Consider the following 18051-nt stretch of genomic DNA (forward strand, 5'->3'; position numbering starts at 1 on the left):
CCCTCAGAAACGGCGACTTACATTGGTTCCACTACAAGGGATTCAATTGAGATAGATTCAGGGTCGTTTAAAATCATTCCACCGTACACACGGTCGTCTTTCGAACACGAAGTACTGACATTTATTGGGAGAAAGAATGATATTGTAGGGACGATTTTTGCGGCTGGATTCATAACTAGCGAACAGTCTGGGCGCCAACCGGAAGCACAGCAACGGAGAAGCTATAAAACGGAAAATCGGCGGAGAAATGGCGGAGGTTGATAACAATGTGGAGCTAAAGCGAAAAGCAGACGAAAGTGCAGACGGTGACGGCGAAGATGATGACTGGGTCGGACCCTTGCCCAGCGAGGCTACGGCGGCTAAGAAGAGGAAAGGTCTGATTCTGGAAGTTTCCTACTTCTCCCCGTTTTCTGGAGTCTGCGACTCATTCAAGACTATGACGCAAACCAAAGCTCCTGCTAACTGGATGATGTCTTCTTGTTGTTCTTATCTCCATACACTATAACATTATATTGCATTCTGGGGAAATGTATTTAAACGCTCTAAACCTTGAAAAAAAAAAGAAGTTCAAATTAATATGAAGCCGCCCTGCCGTCTGGACGGGAGAGGCATTCACAGCCAGCCAGTGTCTCTCTGTTGAACCGGTTCTTGTCCTCTCTTCTACTCAGTGTTGGAGTACGAGCGTGTCTATCTGGACAACCTTCCTTCAGCCGCCATGTATGAGCGGAGCTACATGCACAGAGACGTCATCACACACATAGCTTGCTCCAAGTAAGTGACTGTGCCACAGTGTCCATCCATCCATCCATTTTCTACATCTTATCCTGTTAAGGGTCGCAGGGGGTGGAGCCTATCCCAGCTTCCTTCCCCCTGGACAGGTCACCAGTCCATGGCAGGGCCAACACATAGAGACAGACAACCATTGGCTCTCCCAGCCACGCCTACGGTCAATTTAGAGTCTGGATTAACCTGGTCCCTCTTGATGTCTTTGGACTGTGGAGGAAGCTGGAGTACCAGAGAGAACCCAGCAGGAACAGGGAGAACATGCAGACTCACCCAGAAAGACCCCGTGCTGCAGCCGGGGCTCCACCCACAACCTTCTTGCTGTGAGGTCACAGCGCTGACCACTGCTCCACTGCGCCGCCCTGTGCCAGAATGTGACCCGTGAAGACGCAGGAGCCTTGTTCCTGCTCATGATTGGGTTTATTTGCCTTTCAGCGGTTTTCGAATGTGTTCACAGTAACGCAGCTACACTGGTGGATGACCTTGTTTTTCCTTTTGTGTGTTTCTCATTAATTATTTTCTCTCCCTCTCTTTTTCTCTCTTTTCTTTTCTTTCCAGGACAGATTTCATTCTCACGGCCAGCCAGGACGGCCATGTCAAGTTTTGGAAGAAGAAAGAAGACGAGGGAATCGAGTTTGTCAAACACTTCCGAAGTCATCTCGGTATGGAAAGAATTTATCACTTGTTGCTCGTGGATTCTTTATCTTCTGACAGAGGAAAGATCCAGAAGGAGTGAATGGCAGGTTTTCCTGGTTTACTTGTGGCTGTGTGGCGCGCTGACGGCCTTGTGTGTTCTGCAGGCGTCATCGAGAGCATCGCCATCAGCGCTGAGGGGGCTCTTCTGTGCTCCGTCGGAGATGATCAGGCCATGAAAGTGTTTGATGTTGTCAACTTTGATATGATCAATATGCTGAAGTTGGGGTGAGTTGTAGTTGTGTATAAACGTGAGAAGGAAGCTGAGTTTTTTATCCATTCGCAAACGTTCCCAGCCTTGGATGTTTCTCCCTTTTGTCTGCAGCTTTCATCCTGGTCAGAGTGAGTGGATCTATAATCCTGGAGATGCCATTTGTACTGTGGCCTGCTCCGAAAAATCCACAGGGAAGATCTTTGTCTACGATGGACGGGGAAGCAATGAGCCCCTCCACGTCTTTGACAAGATGCACTCATCGCCGCTGTCCCAAATCCGCCTGAATGCCAAATTTAGAGTCATTGTGTCTGCTGACAAAGCTGGAATGTTGGAATACTGGACTGGCCTCCCGAACGAATTCAAGTTCCCCAAACAAGTGCAGTGGGAGTACAAAACAGACACAGACTTGTACGAATTTGCTAAACACAAAACGTACCCCACCAGCCTCGCCTTTTCCTCCGACGGGAAGAAAATGGCCACCATCGCCTCTGACAGGAAAGTCCGGATCTTCCGCTTTCTGACAGGAAAACTGATGAGAGTGTTCGACGAGTCGTTGACAGTAAGTTCTCCTCCATCTTCTCTGCTGCGGGTCCTTCAGGAGCTTCTCACACCGGCTGTTTCCGTCAGATGTTCACAGAGCTGCAGCAGATGAGGCAGCAGCTGCCCGACATGGAGTTTGGCAGGCGGATGGCTGTGGAGAGAGAACTGGAGAAGGTGGACGGGATCCGACTGACCAACATCATCTTTGACGAGACGGGACATTTTGTCTTGTACGGGACCATGTTGGGAATCAAGGTCATCAACGTGGAAACCAACAGGTGCGTCCGCACAAAGTGCATGGAATGAAAGAAATGGAGACGAGTTGGTGGGGTTCCTTCCTATGAGACGACAAACCAGATGAGCTTTACGAAAAAAGATTCGAGCCAAATGTAAGCTGTTAGTGGGAGACCTGGCAAACACAAAGCCAAAACAGACGGAGTTTGATTTTTAATGTACTGCAGACACGTCATAGAGCAGAAAACAAGAAGGTACTGACCTCCCTAGTTGTTTATGCTGAAATCGAATTTCAGTTGGAATTAGAAACAGCGACGAGAGAGGAGAGCGTCATCGGTCGAGGTGGCTTCACCTGGGCTGGTTGTAGAGCGCAGCTGAAATCCAGGCAACAGGCAGAAGGAACCTCTTTAGTTCAGAGACAAACTGTTCCTGAGATGGAAGTCCCAGGAACTGCTGGTGGACCGTGTCTGTCTTCTCTTGCCAGATGTGTACGTATTCTGGGGAAGCTGGAGAACATCCGTGTGGTGCAGCTGAGCCTCTTCCAGGGGATCGCCAAGGCCATGCAGGTGGCGCCTACCGTCGAGATGAAGGCGTCTGATAACCCTGCCTTACAGAACCTGGAGCCGGACCCCACCATCTTCTGCACCGCATTCAAGAAGAATCGCTTCTACATGGTGAGAGAAGCAGGCGCTGATGTCACAGTGCTGGTGTTGACCGCGGCGTCCATCAATAGAAGTTGCCGATTTAGGAATGAATGAATGTTTAAAGTGACATTTTGATCTTTAGATGTCTCGATTTTATTTTATTTTTTTAAGTTCTCAAAGAGGGAACCAGAGGATACAAAGAGTGCCGACTCAGACAGAGATATCTTCAACGAGAAGCCTTCCAAGGAGGAGGTGATGGCCGCCACGCAGGCGGAGGGCCCCAAGAGAGTGTCGGACAGCGCCACCATCCACACCACCATGGGAGACATCCACATTAAGCTCTTCCCTGTGGAGTAGGTTTCCAGCGTGAGCGTCAGGACTCCGGTCTGTCAGCTGTAACGCTTCACTAACAGTTCTTTGCTGTTTTGTTTTCAGATGCCCAAAAACGGTGGAGAACTTTTGTGTTCACAGCAGGAACGGCTACTACAACAACCACATATTCCACCGAGTCATCAAGGTGAGCTTTCCTAGAGAGGAATCGGGGCTCCTTACACAGCTGAGATTAGTAGCCGCCCTCCCCTAGCTAGGTTGTGGGGGGGGGCTTATCTCATCCCATCCCATCCCAGCTGATGTCGGGCAAGAGGCGGCGTTCACTCTGCCCAGTCCATCGCAGGGCCATCAGGAGCAATTAGGGGTTCAGTATCTTGCTCAAGGATACTTGGACGTGGTCACCGGGGGAAGTGAGGATCGAACCAGCGACCCTTTGGTTGCTCGACGACCACTCTACCTTTGAGCCACGCTTCCCCTGAAATAGCTAAGAAATATTAGGATTTTAGAATCAGACACGTAGCCGGAACTACTTTCCTGACTGGGCGCAGTGATTTGACGCAGCACATCCAAAGCTCCACTGGAACTTGGGTGAACAGAACCAAACGTTTGTTGAGGACTAGAAGAGGGACTGCTGCTACTGATGATGATGAGGAGGAGGAGGATTCCTGCTGGACAAGTCGATGCTAACACTCACTAAGCTAGTCAGCGTTGATCTCAGTTCCTGAGTGCAGCGGAGAGGAGGGTCTCTGTGTCCTAGTCTGGCTCTGGGCATGACTGACAATTAGTTTTCCCCTAAACGTTGTCGTGTTGCTATGAGTGATATCACGCTGAGACTGAGCGTCCTCTTCCTGCCTTACGACAAGAACCACGCGCCGTCTGGGCTTTTCCTCTCCTGATTGTCCCCGTCGTGGACAGACGCAGCAGCTCGTCCTCAGCTTCCACAGGTCGCGTTTAAAGACCGTCTCTGTTGTGTGCAGGGTTTCATGATTCAGACGGGAGACCCCACAGGCACTGGCATGGGGGGAGAGAGCATCTGGGGAGGAGAGTTTGAGGACGAGTTCCACGCCACGCTGAGACACGATCGTCCGTACACGCTCAGTATGGCGAATGCAGGCGCCGGCACCAACGGCTCACAGTTTTTCATCACTGTTGTGCCGACCGTAAGTTGACCACGTTCCTCTTATTTAAATCTGTCGAGACCACAGCCTGTGGTCCTGTCTCATCCTGCTTGAAACCTCATTAAGTAGAATGTTCATTTGTCCTGCGCAGCCGTGGCTGGACAACAAGCACACAGTGTTCGGGAGGTGTATTAAAGGGATGGAGACGGTCCAGAGGATCTCCAACGTCAAGGTCAACCCGAAGACGGACAAACCGTACGAAGACATCAGCATCATCAACATCACCATCAAGTGATTGTATGTCTCTTATCGTGTCCTGTACAGTCCTGTTTTTAACAAATTATTAAAGAACGCTTTGAGTATTGTGTGGCATTTTTCTTGTTCCATGCCAAACGGATCACGAGTCACTGACTCGGTGAGTTGTGTCACGGCGGTTGTGCGATGCAGTTCAACCGTTTTTTTTTTTCAGCTGAATCAGTGACCAACGAGGCGCGGAGTTCCACTCTTGACTCTCTCTGCACTCTGGGGTCACAAAGGAGGGGAAAAACATCTTTACCAGCACCGGGGAGGCAAACTACTCATCTGGACGAAGCCTCTCTTCTTTCGCCACAAGGAAAAGCCGAGGAGTCGGTCAACTGAGGTCAACTAGTTTATTTTACAGCATCACATTATGAATAATATACAAAAGCCATTATCAAGTTCACTGGTAACAAAGGTGTCGGAGCATTGTGCTTCTACATTTCAGAAACATATGGATGTTTACACAAACTATGTGGAAAGGCTTGTCACAGGTTTTTTTTATTTTTATACATAGATAACGAGTAGTAAACATTACATAGCAATGAATAAATCAAACTCAAAATGTTGGTTCCTTGTTAACAAGATAGGTGTCAGTGGTAGGTTCAACGTTTCACATTACTGAAGGCTCTCCTGACAGGTAACAGGACAAGTGAGATGCTTCAATATATCAACGAGACATTTGTAGCAGTGAGATTAATACTTGGACTCTACAAATAAACAGCAGATACTTCATTTGCATCCAAATGAAAACTGGCGGTGAGGCAGCAGACAAGTGCGTTTGACGAATCCCGCGTACAAGACACTCCACTAAACAGCCTCAACTCAGGGCTACGTCCTCCTTCCCTCATAAATAAAGTTCCGTAAACATTTTGCAACAGACATTCAAACCAAAACTCTTAGCGCTCCACTTCAAGACCGTCTTTAAATACACACACGCGCGCGCACACACAAACTCTTGCAAACATAAATTTTAAGACCCGATGAATCATCAGCGGCTATTGCTAACATTACAAGGCAGAGTGAGAATAGCCAGTCTGAAACCGCTGAAGTGAGTCCCTGGAAGCCCTCTGGGTTCATTGTATCCACGGTGAACATTTACCTGCAAATGTATGTACAAAGAGGTGGTGTCATCATGGCTAAGTGTTGTCTACTGAGAGATTACCGAGTAATGTGAGATAAATAAGGGATACGTCCACTCTTGTCGGCCATTTTCAACATCCCCACTGAATCTGAATCCACCAGTTCTGGATTCCTCAGAACCAGACAGTTTCCTGGAGGGTTCAGACGCCGGAAAAACCGAGTCAGCGAGGTGTCAGGCTGTGAGCTGCCTTAGGAACCAAGCAGTAGGACAGTCCTCAAGAGAAAACCCTGGATTTTTCAACCTGGGTTATCAAGAATCTGAAACACGGAAATAAATTAGCAAATTTTTTTTTTTTTTTGAACGTCCAACTTCTTTCTTTGCACGCCTGTTTTGCTTTGAAGTTCTAGAGTGCTGAATTCACTGATGTATGTGACGTTGTCATAACTCAAGCTTGTTAACTACACACCTGATTTCAGGAAATGAACCAAAATCCCATTCAAAAGTCCCACTGACAGAAGAAGCAGGGCCCAGGTTGAAAAATACCAGACTCGTCCTGTAACTGGGGTGTCGGTCCGTGAGTGTACTGGGAGAGCGGGTGTGACTGGTAGGACTCTGCTTGTGGTTTTTTTAGTTTCCATGCTTCCATTCGATGACGCTTGAGACAGCATTTACATCTTTGCTTTGCCCAACAATGCACAAAGATGGAGGGACGAGGACGAAGGGGGGAGGGGCTTACAGCCACAGCCTCATTCAGGACTGGTAAATGGGGCTCAGGGACTGGGGTTTGGGGTCAGGGCTCCAGGGGAGGGTCAATGTGGACCAGAACAGCGATGTAGCGCGTGACCCTTAGGCCACGTCCAGGACTCCAGCAGCCACCAGCTGTCTGGAGAGCCAATCCAGACCCTCGTGAAGGCCCATCCCACTGCGGGCGTCACAGCCCTGAATGTGCCAGCTCCTCCCACAACACAGCTTGTGTAGGCTCAGCAGCTCCGTCATCTCCTCCACCGACACGGCACCAGGAACGTCCTGAAAAACGAGCACCCAGAGTTACACGCTACCCCGGGGGAACTGTGGAGGCAGGCTGGGACACTGCTCCAGTACCTGTTTGTTCGCGAAGATGAGCAGCAAGGCGTCTCTCAGCTCCTTCTCTGTCAGTAGTTTGGCGAGCTCACTGTGGGCCTCCATCAGTCGGTCCCTGTGGCAGCTGTCAATCACAAACACCACCGCTGCAGGAGGAGGAACCCAGATGTTTAACTTCAAAAGGAGTCTTGCAGATTTGTGTTAAACTACCGTTAAAAGTTAGCTTGGAATGTCAGCACACCTTTAAAGTTTAATATCTGGCACTGAGTGAAGCAATTATTGGCGGCAGAATTGTTGCTGTGCTTGGAATCCGGAACATGAAACCTCAGACTGCCCTGCAGATGTGTTTGGTTAGATTCAGGCTCACCGTACCTTGAGTGTTCAGGTAGTAGTGCTTCCAGAGAGGTCTCAGCTTATGTTTTCCACCAACGTCCCAGATGGTAAATTTCAAGTTCTTATATTCGACAGTCTCCACGTTGAAACCTTGAAAACAAAAATTGAAAACAAGTTTTATTTCGGACCAGAATCTTTTCCTGAAGCCAAAGTTCGTTTGGTTTTGTCATTTTCAGCTCTGTGCTTATTTTGAGGCCACAAGATCTAACTTGTTCCCTCAGTTTAATGATCTACTTGATCACGTGATATCTCATGGCCAAAACTATTCTCTCCGTGGTCGCTCCCTGCTAGGTGTCTTCAGAGGAGAGCAAGCTGGCGCACGTGAGGCCCCGCGGGTGGAGCGTCGCCACTCCCACTTCCACGTACCGATGGTCGGGATGGGTTGCATGAACTCATCCTGCTTCAGCTTGAAGAGGATGGTGGTTTTTCCAGCGCCATCAAGGCCCAGTGTGACTACACGGATCTCCATCTTGGGACCGATGTGGACCCGGTTGTCCTGAAAACAGAACATAACTCTCACTGCCTCGCTGGACCGGCCTTTATGCGGCATAGCTGACTCAGACTTGAGCTCGTACCTTGGTGAAGGTGACGGGGATGCCGGCGTCCAGCTGGATGTGGTCGGCCAGCTCGGTGAACTGATGCTGCTGCTTCTGAAGCGTCTCCAGCAGACAGTTGATCTCCTGCTTGGCCAGAACGACTCTGCAGTCGTCCTGCAGCCAGCGAGGAGTTAAAGACTCAAATGACTTTTTATATACGAGATACGCACGAATGAAATCACAGAAAACGCTCGCGAAAATGATGAGTAAAATCCTGAGACATCAACATTTCACATTTCAAGCGTGTTTCTCGATATCAAGGCTGTCAGTTACACTTTGAAAGAGCGAATCTTGCTCCAAGTCAGAGGCCCTTGAAGAGTTACTGCAAACAAAACATGTACTTAGCTCTGTCAAGTACTCTAGCTGTCAACGATCCACAAATACTTCAATACTCGATACTTATGGGGACAGGTATTTTTGTTTTCTATCCTGCTGGGTGTGAGTGTTTACTGCACTGCGGGACACGTGTCCTACCTGTTGGAGGGTTTTCTCGCAGTGCAGGCAGGCGGTGGAGACCTGGGACAGCAGGATGGTCATGTCCTCCTGCTGCTGCCTCAGCCAGATCAGCCTCTCCCGCACGTGAGCGTCCACCACGCTCAGCGCCATCTCCTCCTGCCGGCACAGAGTCTCGTGGAGGTCTGCGAAATACGCTCGCACGCAGGAGCGTGCGCTCTCGGCTGTGCCGGGGACCTGATGAGGACGCGATGAACATGTTAACGCCAGACGGAATCATCGCGTGAGCATTCATGTCTTACGGCATCCGAGTCTTACATGTTCGGTGTGTGCCATCCCAACTCCGTCCTCCACTATCTGCTCTCCACCTTCTATCTGCTGCACGATGCCCACCAGCTTCCTCGAGTACTCGGACACTTCATCTGTGAAGGTACGGATGCAGTGGGCCATGTCCAAGATGGACGCGCGGATCTGGTTGGCTTCGGTCTCAAGAACAGCGTGCTACAACAGAAACGTAAGGACGCATAAACATCTTTCTTTAACGAGGGTGTAACGCATCAGATTGTCCTTGCCGACTACCTTATGTCCCTGGTGCTTGCCGTACTCCTTACACACACAACACATGAGGGGTCCGGACTGGCAGGCCTCCTCCAGGCAGACAAACTCGATGGCGTGGACCTGGTGCTGCGGGCACAGGGTCTTCTCGTGAGGTTTGTCTGCCAGCGGCACCCTGCGGTGTTTGGCCAGCGTGCGAGTGGAGTGGGTGAGCTGGGAGCACTCGGCGCACAGGTGGGTGGCGCACACGGTGCAGTACATGGAGGCCGTGTGGCTCTCGTCTTCATCGCAGCGGATGATACACTAGAAAACCAGGAGAGTCAGTGAGACAAAGAGCATCAGGTCTGATGCATCGTTTCTTCATGTCATCAACCTGCGTAGCCATCAGGGCCAGTCCTGTAGCGCGGGGAGTCCCGTTGGGCAGGAGGCCATTAGAACCATGAAAATATGAGTCACTGCTGCTTCCAATTCAGATTTTACTGTGATGACTTTGATCAAAACCAGGCCAAATTAACAACATCACAATGCTGATTTGTATAAATTATGAATTCAAGCTTTGTCACATATTTCCACGACGTGACAAGCAAACCACTTTTAAATTGCTTGTTTTTGAATGGAGTTCAGGTTTGATCAGGCTACGTTTGTTCCTCCAAACAAGCCTGTGAAATCAGTCCACACGTCATCACGGTGCTCTTACTTCTCCCATGCCTTTCAAAGCATCCTCTGCCATTCCCGACTGGTTGGTGGCTCCGTTCTGGAGTCGCTCCAAAAGTTCAAGCAGAGCAAAGTTCTTCTTTAAACCCCAAACTCCAGAGTCTCCTGGACAGGTTCGACAGAAAGACAGAAAAACATTTCAGACAAAAAGGCCCACCAATGCCAACGAGACACCGAAAGCTCAATGTTGCCATTTCTACAATGAAGTGGTTTCAGTTTCTTCTGTGGGAACATTTGACCTCCTTCATCAAATTCAAGTTTCCTTGTGGGACTTTTCTAATTCCTCCATAGTCGGACCAGAGAGGTCAAAGGAGGATCCATGCCAAGCGGTCTAAACATTCCCCAGTCACAGTCCACCTCCCTCTACATCATGCACATGCGTCAGTCGGGACAGTGGTGACATGTCGGGGCAGAGCAGGACGGAGACTCTCACCCAGCTCCGTGACCTGCCTGTCGAAGGGGCAGCGGACCGCTCGGCCGTGGAGGGGCAGTCGGGTGAGACAATCATGGCACACTGTGTGACCGCAGAGCAGGAGCCGGGGAACCTTGTCCCCCTGGAGGGAGAAGACGTCCTCACACACCCCACACTCCAGCACCTGTAAATGAACAGACAACAGCGTGTGTGTGTGTGTGTGTGTGTGTGTGTGTGTGTGTGGAGGTCACTGCTGCAGAGGCTGCTGGAGTCAGAGGGAGGGGGCAATTTCACAGCAACTGTGTGTGTGTGTGTGTGTTGGATATATTTCAATATATCACACATCCACACAGCAGTCTGACTGTAGCTGTCAACACAATCAGAAACACAGCTGTAGTGACATAACCTCAAAAGTAACAACTGTAGCATGTGAAACACTCTGTTGTAGCCTCATCTGGCAGATAACTGCCGTAAAATCATCAGTAACGTCGTTTAACACAATCTGAGATGACATCATCAAATGAATCTGCCATGACACGGATGGGCACAGATTAGGATTCTGTCACCATACGATATCGATACTACAGCATGGAATATCTGCACAGCACCGTGGGGAGGGGAAAAATACCGTGCAATATTGCTGGGTCGGTTCCAATGCACAGCCCCGCTACAGGGGGAACGGGTTCACGCTGTCCCGAACTCCTGACACGGATCAGTGTACTAAGCTATGCTAACACACACAGGAGCAGCAGGGGCATCGAGCCATGGACCATCCGGCTCTGCTAGCATGTAGCACCTCCCAGCCTCACGAAGCTAACCCTACCGACATCATTCAACCGCCACCGCATTTGGCAACTACAGTGCCGCTACGGAATCGAGGTGACTGCTGGCATCCACGGCCACTGACGCCGACGCAGCGCCCTAAGATCAGCAGCCACGACGGCAAACCTGCTGTCGATCCATCGCGCGAACGATCTAAAAACCCAGTGACCGCAGGGGTCGCGATCCACCCGCGGATCCCGAGCGTCTGTTTTCTGACCTTAACGGTGCTTCCATTCGCCCCCCTCCCGTGTCGCACACAAGGCTCCATCGTCGCTACGGCGCCCTGCTTGTTTATTCCTGCTGCAGCAGCGGCCATTCTCGGACGACAAGCAGGGCGGAGAACACTGAGCAGGTGCGAGAGCGTGTCCCCGCGCGTACTTCCGGTTTCGGCTCGCTTAGCCGTTTTTTTTCCAAACCGTTTTCACGCGGTTTCAGACCGGACGCCACTCTCCTGCCAACCGCTACACGTTCGTGTTTTGTTTCCATCACAAATTGCCCGCAGGTTTTAAAGCGTCGCCTTTCGCCGCAGGTACAAAATCTAGCAATCAGAACTACAAACGTCCTCCTTTGTAGCGCATGCGCGCTTTGACAGACTTGGTGACGCACCTGTGTATTATTATTATTATTATTATTATTATTATTATTATTATTGGACATCATCATCATGGTTAAGCAACATATATTGCAAGACATAGAAATACAATTTAACAATGAAATGAATACACATTTTGTTAACGTGTTAATAGTGCTCTAATAATATTTCAACAGCAAGTCACGAAGAGGAATGTACTTGATTATTATTATTTTTTACATCATTTTATAATGACAGCAAGTACATTTTTAAAGTATTTTTGAAAGGAGGTTTACATTTGTGACAATAAATAATATTTATCAGGTGGAAATTTTGAAACTATCTTATAGTTTCATGTATCGTTTGGAATGTGTAGGCAAAAAAAAGGTAATTCCGGATGAAGACAGATATTGATAATCATTCAGATTCATAGTAAACAGAAACAGACAGCAGTAGAGCAGCCTTGACCGTGAGGAAGGTAGTGAATCCGGCCAGATCCAAACGTTATGACCAAAATACCTGGAACGCCTCTCACGGAACAATGGAACCCATAGGAGGGAGGATTTACTGCAGTACTGTTGTATTGTACTACATTAGTACCATCTTTTCCCTTTTAGCGCATCTATTCAAATACACAGACATCAGATTTTAACGGTAAACAGTAGAAAGCGAGCAAAACCGCGTTGACTACGAGCCCCATGGTGCAGCGCGGTTTGTCTCCTTAAGATGACGTAGTTGTTCGCGCTGCGTTTGGTCCCAACAACTGAACGCTGGAGGGAAGCGGTAACCCAGAGGCGTCTCGCGGCCAATTTAAGGGTATGTGTGTCTCTCTCTTTCACTATAAACGTCGTGCTGGAGTTTCTGCCAGTCTGACGTCGGTTGTTCATGGTTGTTAATGGTTGCTCGAGCGAACACTGGAGGCGGAGTTTTCCGGTTCTGTTCTGGTGTTTGTTTTCTGCAGTTCAGCTTCGGTGCTGGTTGAACATCTGTACGTCGAATTAATTGGATTTTAATGCCAGACCGTGTGAATTCTGCCTGAGAACAAAGTCGATATTCCGATGTCAGTGCCACTGACAGAGGCTGCCTGGCAGCAAGCAGCCCAGCTCATCGTGGAGCTGCCACCTGGTCGCAGGTTCCGCTGTCCGGCCTGTAAGACCCAGAGTAGGAGAGCGACCTTTGTTCCCGATGCTGTTCTCCTGCTGCACGCCAAGGGGTTAAACGAATTTTAAGATTTCAGCTTTGTGCAACAACGCAATGTCTCATGTGCAACAACGCAATGTCTCCACGTGCAACAACGCAATGTCTCATGTGCAACAACGCAATGTCTCATGTGCAACAACGCAATGTCTCCATGTGCAACAACGCAATGTCTCATGTGCAACAACGCAATGTCTCCATGTGCAACAACGCAGTGTCTCATGTGCAACAACGCAATGTCTCCATGTGCAACAACGCAGTGTCTCCATGTGCAACAACGCAGTGTCTCCATGTGCAACAACGCAATGTCTCATGTGCAACAACGCAATGTCTCCATGTGCAACAACGCAGTGTCTCATGTGCAACAACGCAGTGTCTCCATGTGCAACAACGCAGTGTCTCCATGTGCAACAACGCAATGTCTCATGTGCAACAGCGCAATGTCTCCATGTGCAACAACGCAATGTCTCCATGTGCAACAACGCAATGTCTCCATGTGCAACAACGCAGTGTCTCATGTGCAACAACGCAGTGTCTCATGTGCAACAACGCAATGTCTCCATGTGCAACAACGCAATGTCTCCATGTGCAACAACGCAGTGTCTCATGTGCAACAACGCAGTGTCTCATGTGCAACAACGCAATGTCTCCATGTGCAACAACGCAGTGTCTCCATGTGCAACAACGCAATGTCTCCATGTGCAACAACGCAATGTCTCCATGTGCAACAACGCAGTGTCTCCATGTGCAACAACGCAGTGTCTCATGTGCAACAACGCAATGTCTCCATGTGCAACAACGCAGTGTCTCCATGTGCAACAACGCAATGTCTCCATGTGCAACAACGCAATGTCTCCATGTGCAACAACGCAATGTCTCCATGTGCAACAACGCAATGTCTCCATGTGCAACAACGCAATGTCTCCATGTGCAACAACGCAGTGTCTCATGTGCAATGTGACGACGTCGTTGTTGCTGCTCATTCTGCTGTTTTTAGTATCACTTCTTTCTAAATTGCGTGCTTTTCATTTGATGTGTGCCAACCATTATTTATCGCTATAGATGATCTGTTATTTGAAGTTGTTTTTTTTTATTTCATACACACTTCGACACTTATATGGACACTTCTGCCTGATTTCGTAAACCACGGTGAGCCTACACCCGTGAGCCAGTGAGGACCTGTTTTTTGCTCATATTTGTGATGGTCCCCCCATTTAGGTGTCCATCAACAATGTCCCAACAAGCGCAGCAAACGGCGCCCTCTGCCCCGGACTCCCCCGCGCTGGTGGTCACCTCCAACGTGCAGAAATACGCCATGAAGAAGAAGAAGATCCTCACTGCTGAAGAGAGCGAGCTGTACGAGCTGACTCAGGCCGCCGGTGTCACAGTGGACCAGGAGGTCTTCAAGTAAGTGTCATACTCCCCTGCAGACACACGCGGCTCCAGCTCACGGAGTTCCAGAACCCTCCTCTTGTCCCCTCTCAGGATCATTGTGGACTTACTTAAGATGAACGTGGCCCCTCAAGCCGTCTTCCAGACTCTGAAGGCCATGTGTGCTGGTCAGAGGGTTGCTGAAACCGGCGCCGGGGAGACGTCAACGGCCTCTTACAGCACCAGCGCCGCCACCGCTCCAGCCGAGCCCAGAGGTCAGTGTCTGAAGACTTAACGACGGTGTTAGAGCCAAACTGCCCTCCACTTACCGTAGCTGGGTGAGGTGATCATGGCCTGTGTATCAAATTCAAGCCTTTGCCAAATGAGTTCTCGCTTCTGTTTAAAAAAAATCAACAACAAAAAGCTGACATTTAACAGACATAGGCGGCGGGATGCTGCATCACCTCCAAACATCTGCCTGTGTCACATGACTACAGCGCCTCTGTGCCATAGATGCACGCGTAGAAGCTGCCTTTAGGCTGGTGAGGCTTTAAAGTGGAGTTGCGCACAGTGAAGATGGTAACAGCGTCATTTGAACTCCATTTCTGAAGCGTAAACTGACTGAAGCAATGTCACGGCGTGATGGATGACCACGACTGGGATTGTTTTGATTTCTCCCAAGAGGGCCCAGTCCCTGTCAGGGGGACCTGATGGCTCGTAACGCCTTCTCTGGCCTACTGGCTGTGTGTTACTGGTTGCCTCAGTAGAAATCAAAACCATTACGATAAATGGAAACCAAGCGTACTGAGATGTGATGAGTCATCAAAGTGATTGGTTACCAACCACCAGCACTCTGCTGGAGTTTGTGTTGTTGTGTCTGCGTTTGTACGGAAGCGTAAGTCGGAGTGCGTACAGCCATTAGAAACCTGGAAAAAGCCACGAAAGTTAAAAACAGCAATTCCCAGGTGTGGAAAAGTGTAGGAAAAATAAAAACAAAATTTGGAAAAGTCATGGAAATGAGCTTCAAGGTGCCTTCACACTGGAGCACACGTGCTTCAGTTTACAGCAGCTGTGCTAAATCTGCTGTTGGGAAGAAGGACATCGATTTCTCCGTCTCTTTTTCCCGTGTAAACAGACATTTAAAGGAGTTTAACCCCTGAAAAAGATATTATGGAAAAAATGAAAATTTACTGGTAAAAGTGTTTGTGAAGCCTGCATAACGAAGCAGAGAAGAGAACAAAAATGTCCAAATTTTTGTGTTTTTTGTAGCAGACTTTCAGTTTGCTGCTGCTGCTCTTTCTGCGCTCTTCCCACTTCCTCCTCAGCCGTGTTGAACATTCACATTCCGCCACTAAAGCCTCACGCGTGATAGAGGTTCTTCTTTACCTTCATCACTAACTACAGTCCATCTTCACTCCACCCGGTTGTGGTTTTCCACTCAAACGAAGGTGAACTGAAGATGGATTCTCCAGCTGGCTCTCTGCATGTCTTCTTGATGTTTTCTCACTTCTTTTCTTCCCCCACTTTGGAATCTCGTTCTCCAAAGAAGAGGATTCTTTGGTCCCTGGAAAGAGCCCTAAGCTCGTCAGCGTTCCCCCCTCAGCGTCGGGCGCCAGAGCCACAAGGGTCAACACTAAGATCGTGGTCTATGGCCCCCAAGACACTAGCGCTCCTCACTCTCAAGGTCCCTTCTTGTGCACGTTCTCTCCGTCTGCCTGCTCGCTCGCTTGCTTTTCTTTCTAACACAAATTATTTCCTTTCCGTCAGATCGTGCCGCTGCTGCGTCCCTCATCTCATAACTGCGCTGTGTTTGTGTGTGTCCGTGTATCCTGCTTTGTGTGAAGGCATGTTTGTGTATGCATGCGTCACCTGCAGAGAGATGCTGTGCTGTCTGTAGTTACTCCTTGCACATTTGTGTCGGGTGATGCCTGGACAGGGAGCAGTAGTTTTGGTCAGTAGTGTTTTCAGAGAACTCAGTTACAACAAGGAAGGAATCAGAAAGGGGCCATGGGTTGAGAAGCATCACAAAACCTCTAATCTCAGACTTTGATCTCTGGTTTCTGACTTCAGTCTCTCACTCTGATCTTTGGCTTGATATTTAACTACTACTGCCAGTACTGTAATACTTGCCTGTTGTTATGGGGGCATGTGAGCACACTGCAGTATTGAGTTCATAGAGGCGTCCTGCTGTCGTGTTGCCATGAATGCAGTCAGGAATGTCCCTACTTCAGTGTTGTTTTCAATTCTACGTTGTACTCTGGTGAAAGAAACATCCACGAATGGAAAAGCAATACTGGTGTCACAAAACACCGGCATGCCGGATCAGTCTGCAGATTAGGAGCAGACTGTTGTGATGACATCTGATGTCCAAACCCTCGGAGAGTTAACTTCACTCGTACGTCGTAATATTCTGCAAAAACACTGCTGGGGCTGCTGCTCGGTGCCGTATGTCAGGAGCAGAAGCGCCGTTTGCAGTATTTAATACCCTTTTTTCGATGGGCTCTGGACGGACGGAAACTGCAGCCATTTCTTGTGGAGAAGGATTAATTTCTTCTTTCCGGAGTGACTTAGTCCGGCGTTAAGTCTCTTGAGAGATTGAAGCTCCTGAAAGCAATGCAGGTCAAGTGTGCTGTGCTATTTGCAGTTTTAAATGAAGGTAAAGTATCTCAGCTTTCTTTCTCATTCATGTACTTCCACTTTGTCCCATCTGTTTTGGAAGAGTGCCTTGTTGTTCCCCGGCAGCTGCAGCCCTTTTACGTTTGCCTCTGTCTGTAAATCGGTGTGCTTTGCTGCCTTTTGTCAGCAGTGCGCAGCAAAGCCGGCGTGAGCCACAGCGAGAAGAGTCGAGAGGCTTCCAGCCAGCGGGTGCAGCGGCAGCCCAGCGCCACCAGAGGGCAGAAGACCAAGAGCTCTGGCAGCAGCAGTTCCTCCTCCCAGATTAACTCTGCATGAGCCTCAGCTCAGAGACAGACTACCTGTACATATGTTGGTTTTTGTTACATTTAATTTATCTTTGTATTTTACTGTGTAACTTGTTGAAATGAGTGGTTCACCTAAAGCGGGAAAAGATTGCTCAGTAACACTTAAAACTGTTTATTAATGCTTAATTACACGAGACCTTGAGTGGAAAGAACCACCCTAAACCCGCCCCAACCTCTCCTACTTGGCTGCAACCTGTCAAGTTAGACTGAGTAACTGTTAACTAACCATTAACTAAGCATTATTAACCTGGTCAGGGGCAAATACGTTGGTTTTATATTATGGTTGCATCGCTCATTTCAGAGTTGCAGCATGAAAGTGTCTCTGCGTTCTCGCCCTGGCAGCTCTCACTGTGAGTGACCCTCTGTCTTGTTGCCATGTAACATTGATGCAATAACAAAGAACAAGTTTAACAGAGAAATTAGAATATCTGTATTCATTATGCAACTTTGTATATAGTTATTGCTCTTTAATAAACTGTTACGGTTGGAAATGTTGTCTCCCTTTTTTTGTTGTTTTTGTTTTGGTGTAAATTTGGCAAGTTTTGTAAGCAATGGAGTGACTGAAAACCTCACTGCGTAGAAGCGTGGCATCAGCAGGCTAGGAATTATGGGTCTGCTGAATCTTTCCAAATCCTGTCGTTGCATCTGCATCTTCAATCATTAATGTCACCTCATTCATGTTTATTTTTTTCCTTTCCCAAAGGCAGTAATGGAGCTAAAGTCCTGGAGGAGTCGGTACAACCACACTCCAAACCTGCAGCTCTCATTTCAAGCCAATTATTTTTGCTGTTCTCAGGCTTTGCTTTATTAACTTACCTGAGATTCCTTCTGCAAATTAAAGAAAAAACAAAAAACAAAGCCGATTCCTCTGAGCTCTTATGGTTAAAAACTTGATATATGTCCTCTTATTCATAACAGTTGTTTAGTTTTTGTCAGTCCAAATGAGTGCTCATTTCTGACACACAGTTC

General features: G+C 48.6%; 3 protein-coding genes across 9 annotated transcripts; 2 read left to right on the forward strand and 1 right to left on the reverse strand.

Moving 5' to 3' along the window:
• The first annotated feature begins 15 nt into the window (after window positions 1–15).
• On the forward strand, window positions 16–5213 carry ppwd1 (peptidylprolyl isomerase domain and WD repeat containing 1). 2 transcript variants are annotated; one of them, XM_086187799.1, is made up of 12 exons: window positions 16–374; window positions 669–771; window positions 1342–1445; window positions 1584–1704; window positions 1802–2249; window positions 2318–2508; window positions 2949–3138; window positions 3280–3461; window positions 3544–3625; window positions 4416–4598; window positions 4708–4853; window positions 5026–5213. In XM_086187799.1, exons 1-11 carry the CDS (start codon window positions 248–250, stop codon window positions 4849–4851), a joined length of 1875 nt encoding a protein of 624 aa, XP_086043925.1. In that variant the 5' UTR covers window positions 16–247; the 3' UTR covers window positions 4852–4853; window positions 5026–5213. The 2 variants fall into 2 exon arrangements, with proteins under 2 accessions (XP_086043925.1, XP_086043924.1); XM_086187798.1 differs by lacking the exon at window positions 5026–5213 and having other exon boundaries at window positions 4708–4912.
• trim23 (tripartite motif containing 23) lies at window positions 5180–11476 on the reverse strand. The gene is made up of 11 exons (XM_086187800.1): window positions 11180–11476; window positions 10162–10324; window positions 9712–9833; window positions 9039–9317; window positions 8778–8960; window positions 8481–8696; window positions 7986–8120; window positions 7777–7906; window positions 7390–7500; window positions 7039–7163; window positions 5180–6963 (listed from the first exon to the last, which is right to left on the reverse strand). The coding sequence occupies exons 1-11, from the start codon at window positions 11276–11278 to the stop codon at window positions 6784–6786; spliced, it is 1743 nt and encodes a 580-aa protein (XP_086043926.1). The 5' UTR covers window positions 11279–11476; the 3' UTR covers window positions 5180–6783.
• On the forward strand, window positions 10875–17827 carry mzt2b (mitotic spindle organizing protein 2B). 6 transcript variants are annotated; one of them, XM_086187805.1, is made up of 5 exons: window positions 10875–11019; window positions 13949–14137; window positions 14216–14376; window positions 15648–15785; window positions 16905–17827. In XM_086187805.1, the coding sequence occupies exons 2-5, from the start codon at window positions 13962–13964 to the stop codon at window positions 17051–17053; spliced, it is 624 nt and encodes a 207-aa protein (XP_086043931.1). In that variant the 5' UTR covers window positions 10875–11019; window positions 13949–13961; the 3' UTR covers window positions 17054–17827. The 6 variants fall into 6 exon arrangements, with proteins under 6 accessions (XP_086043931.1, XP_086043929.1, XP_086043932.1 ...); XM_086187803.1 differs by lacking the exon at window positions 10875–11019 and adding an exon at window positions 12066–12349 and having other exon boundaries at window positions 16905–17594; XM_086187806.1 differs by lacking the exon at window positions 10875–11019 and adding an exon at window positions 12067–12349 and having other exon boundaries at window positions 16908–17594.
• Window positions 17828–18051: the final 224 nt, after the last annotated feature.

Source organism: Aulostomus chinensis, chromosome 19 (assembly GCF_037954235.1).
Source record: "Aulostomus chinensis isolate RoL2024-O1b breed Wild chromosome 19, RoL_Achi_v1.0, whole genome shotgun sequence".
NCBI classification, from domain to species: domain Eukaryota; kingdom Metazoa; phylum Chordata; class Actinopteri; order Syngnathiformes; family Aulostomidae; genus Aulostomus; species Aulostomus chinensis.

Coding starts and splice junctions, on each gene's coding strand:
- ppwd1 (XM_086187799.1), top strand. CDS start 248: ATGGCGGAGGTTGATAACAATGTGGAGCTAAAGCGAAAAGCAGACGAA. Junction 375..668: donor GGCGGCTAAGAAGAGGAAAG/GTCTGATTCTGG, acceptor TCTTCTACTCAG/TGTTGGAGTACGAGCGTGTC. Junction 4,599..4,707: donor TCATCACTGTTGTGCCGACC/GTAAGTTGACCA, acceptor TGTCCTGCGCAG/CCGTGGCTGGACAACAAGCA.
- trim23 (XM_086187800.1), bottom strand. CDS start 11,278: ATGGCCGCTGCTGCAGCAGGAATAAACAAGCAGGGCGCCGTAGCGACG. Junction 8,697..8,777: donor GGATGGCACACACCGAACAT/GTAAGACTCGGA, acceptor CGTCCTCATCAG/GTCCCCGGCACAGCCGAGAG. Junction 7,164..7,389: donor CTACTACCTGAACACTCAAG/GTACGGTGAGCC, acceptor CTCCTCCTGCAG/CGGTGGTGTTTGTGATTGAC.
- mzt2b (XM_086187805.1), top strand. CDS start 13,962: ATGTCCCAACAAGCGCAGCAAACGGCGCCCTCTGCCCCGGACTCCCCC. Junction 14,138..14,215: donor GTGGACCAGGAGGTCTTCAA/GTAAGTGTCATA, acceptor GTCCCCTCTCAG/GATCATTGTGGACTTACTTA. Junction 14,377..15,647: donor CGCTCCAGCCGAGCCCAGAG/GTCAGTGTCTGA, acceptor CGTTCTCCAAAG/AAGAGGATTCTTTGGTCCCT.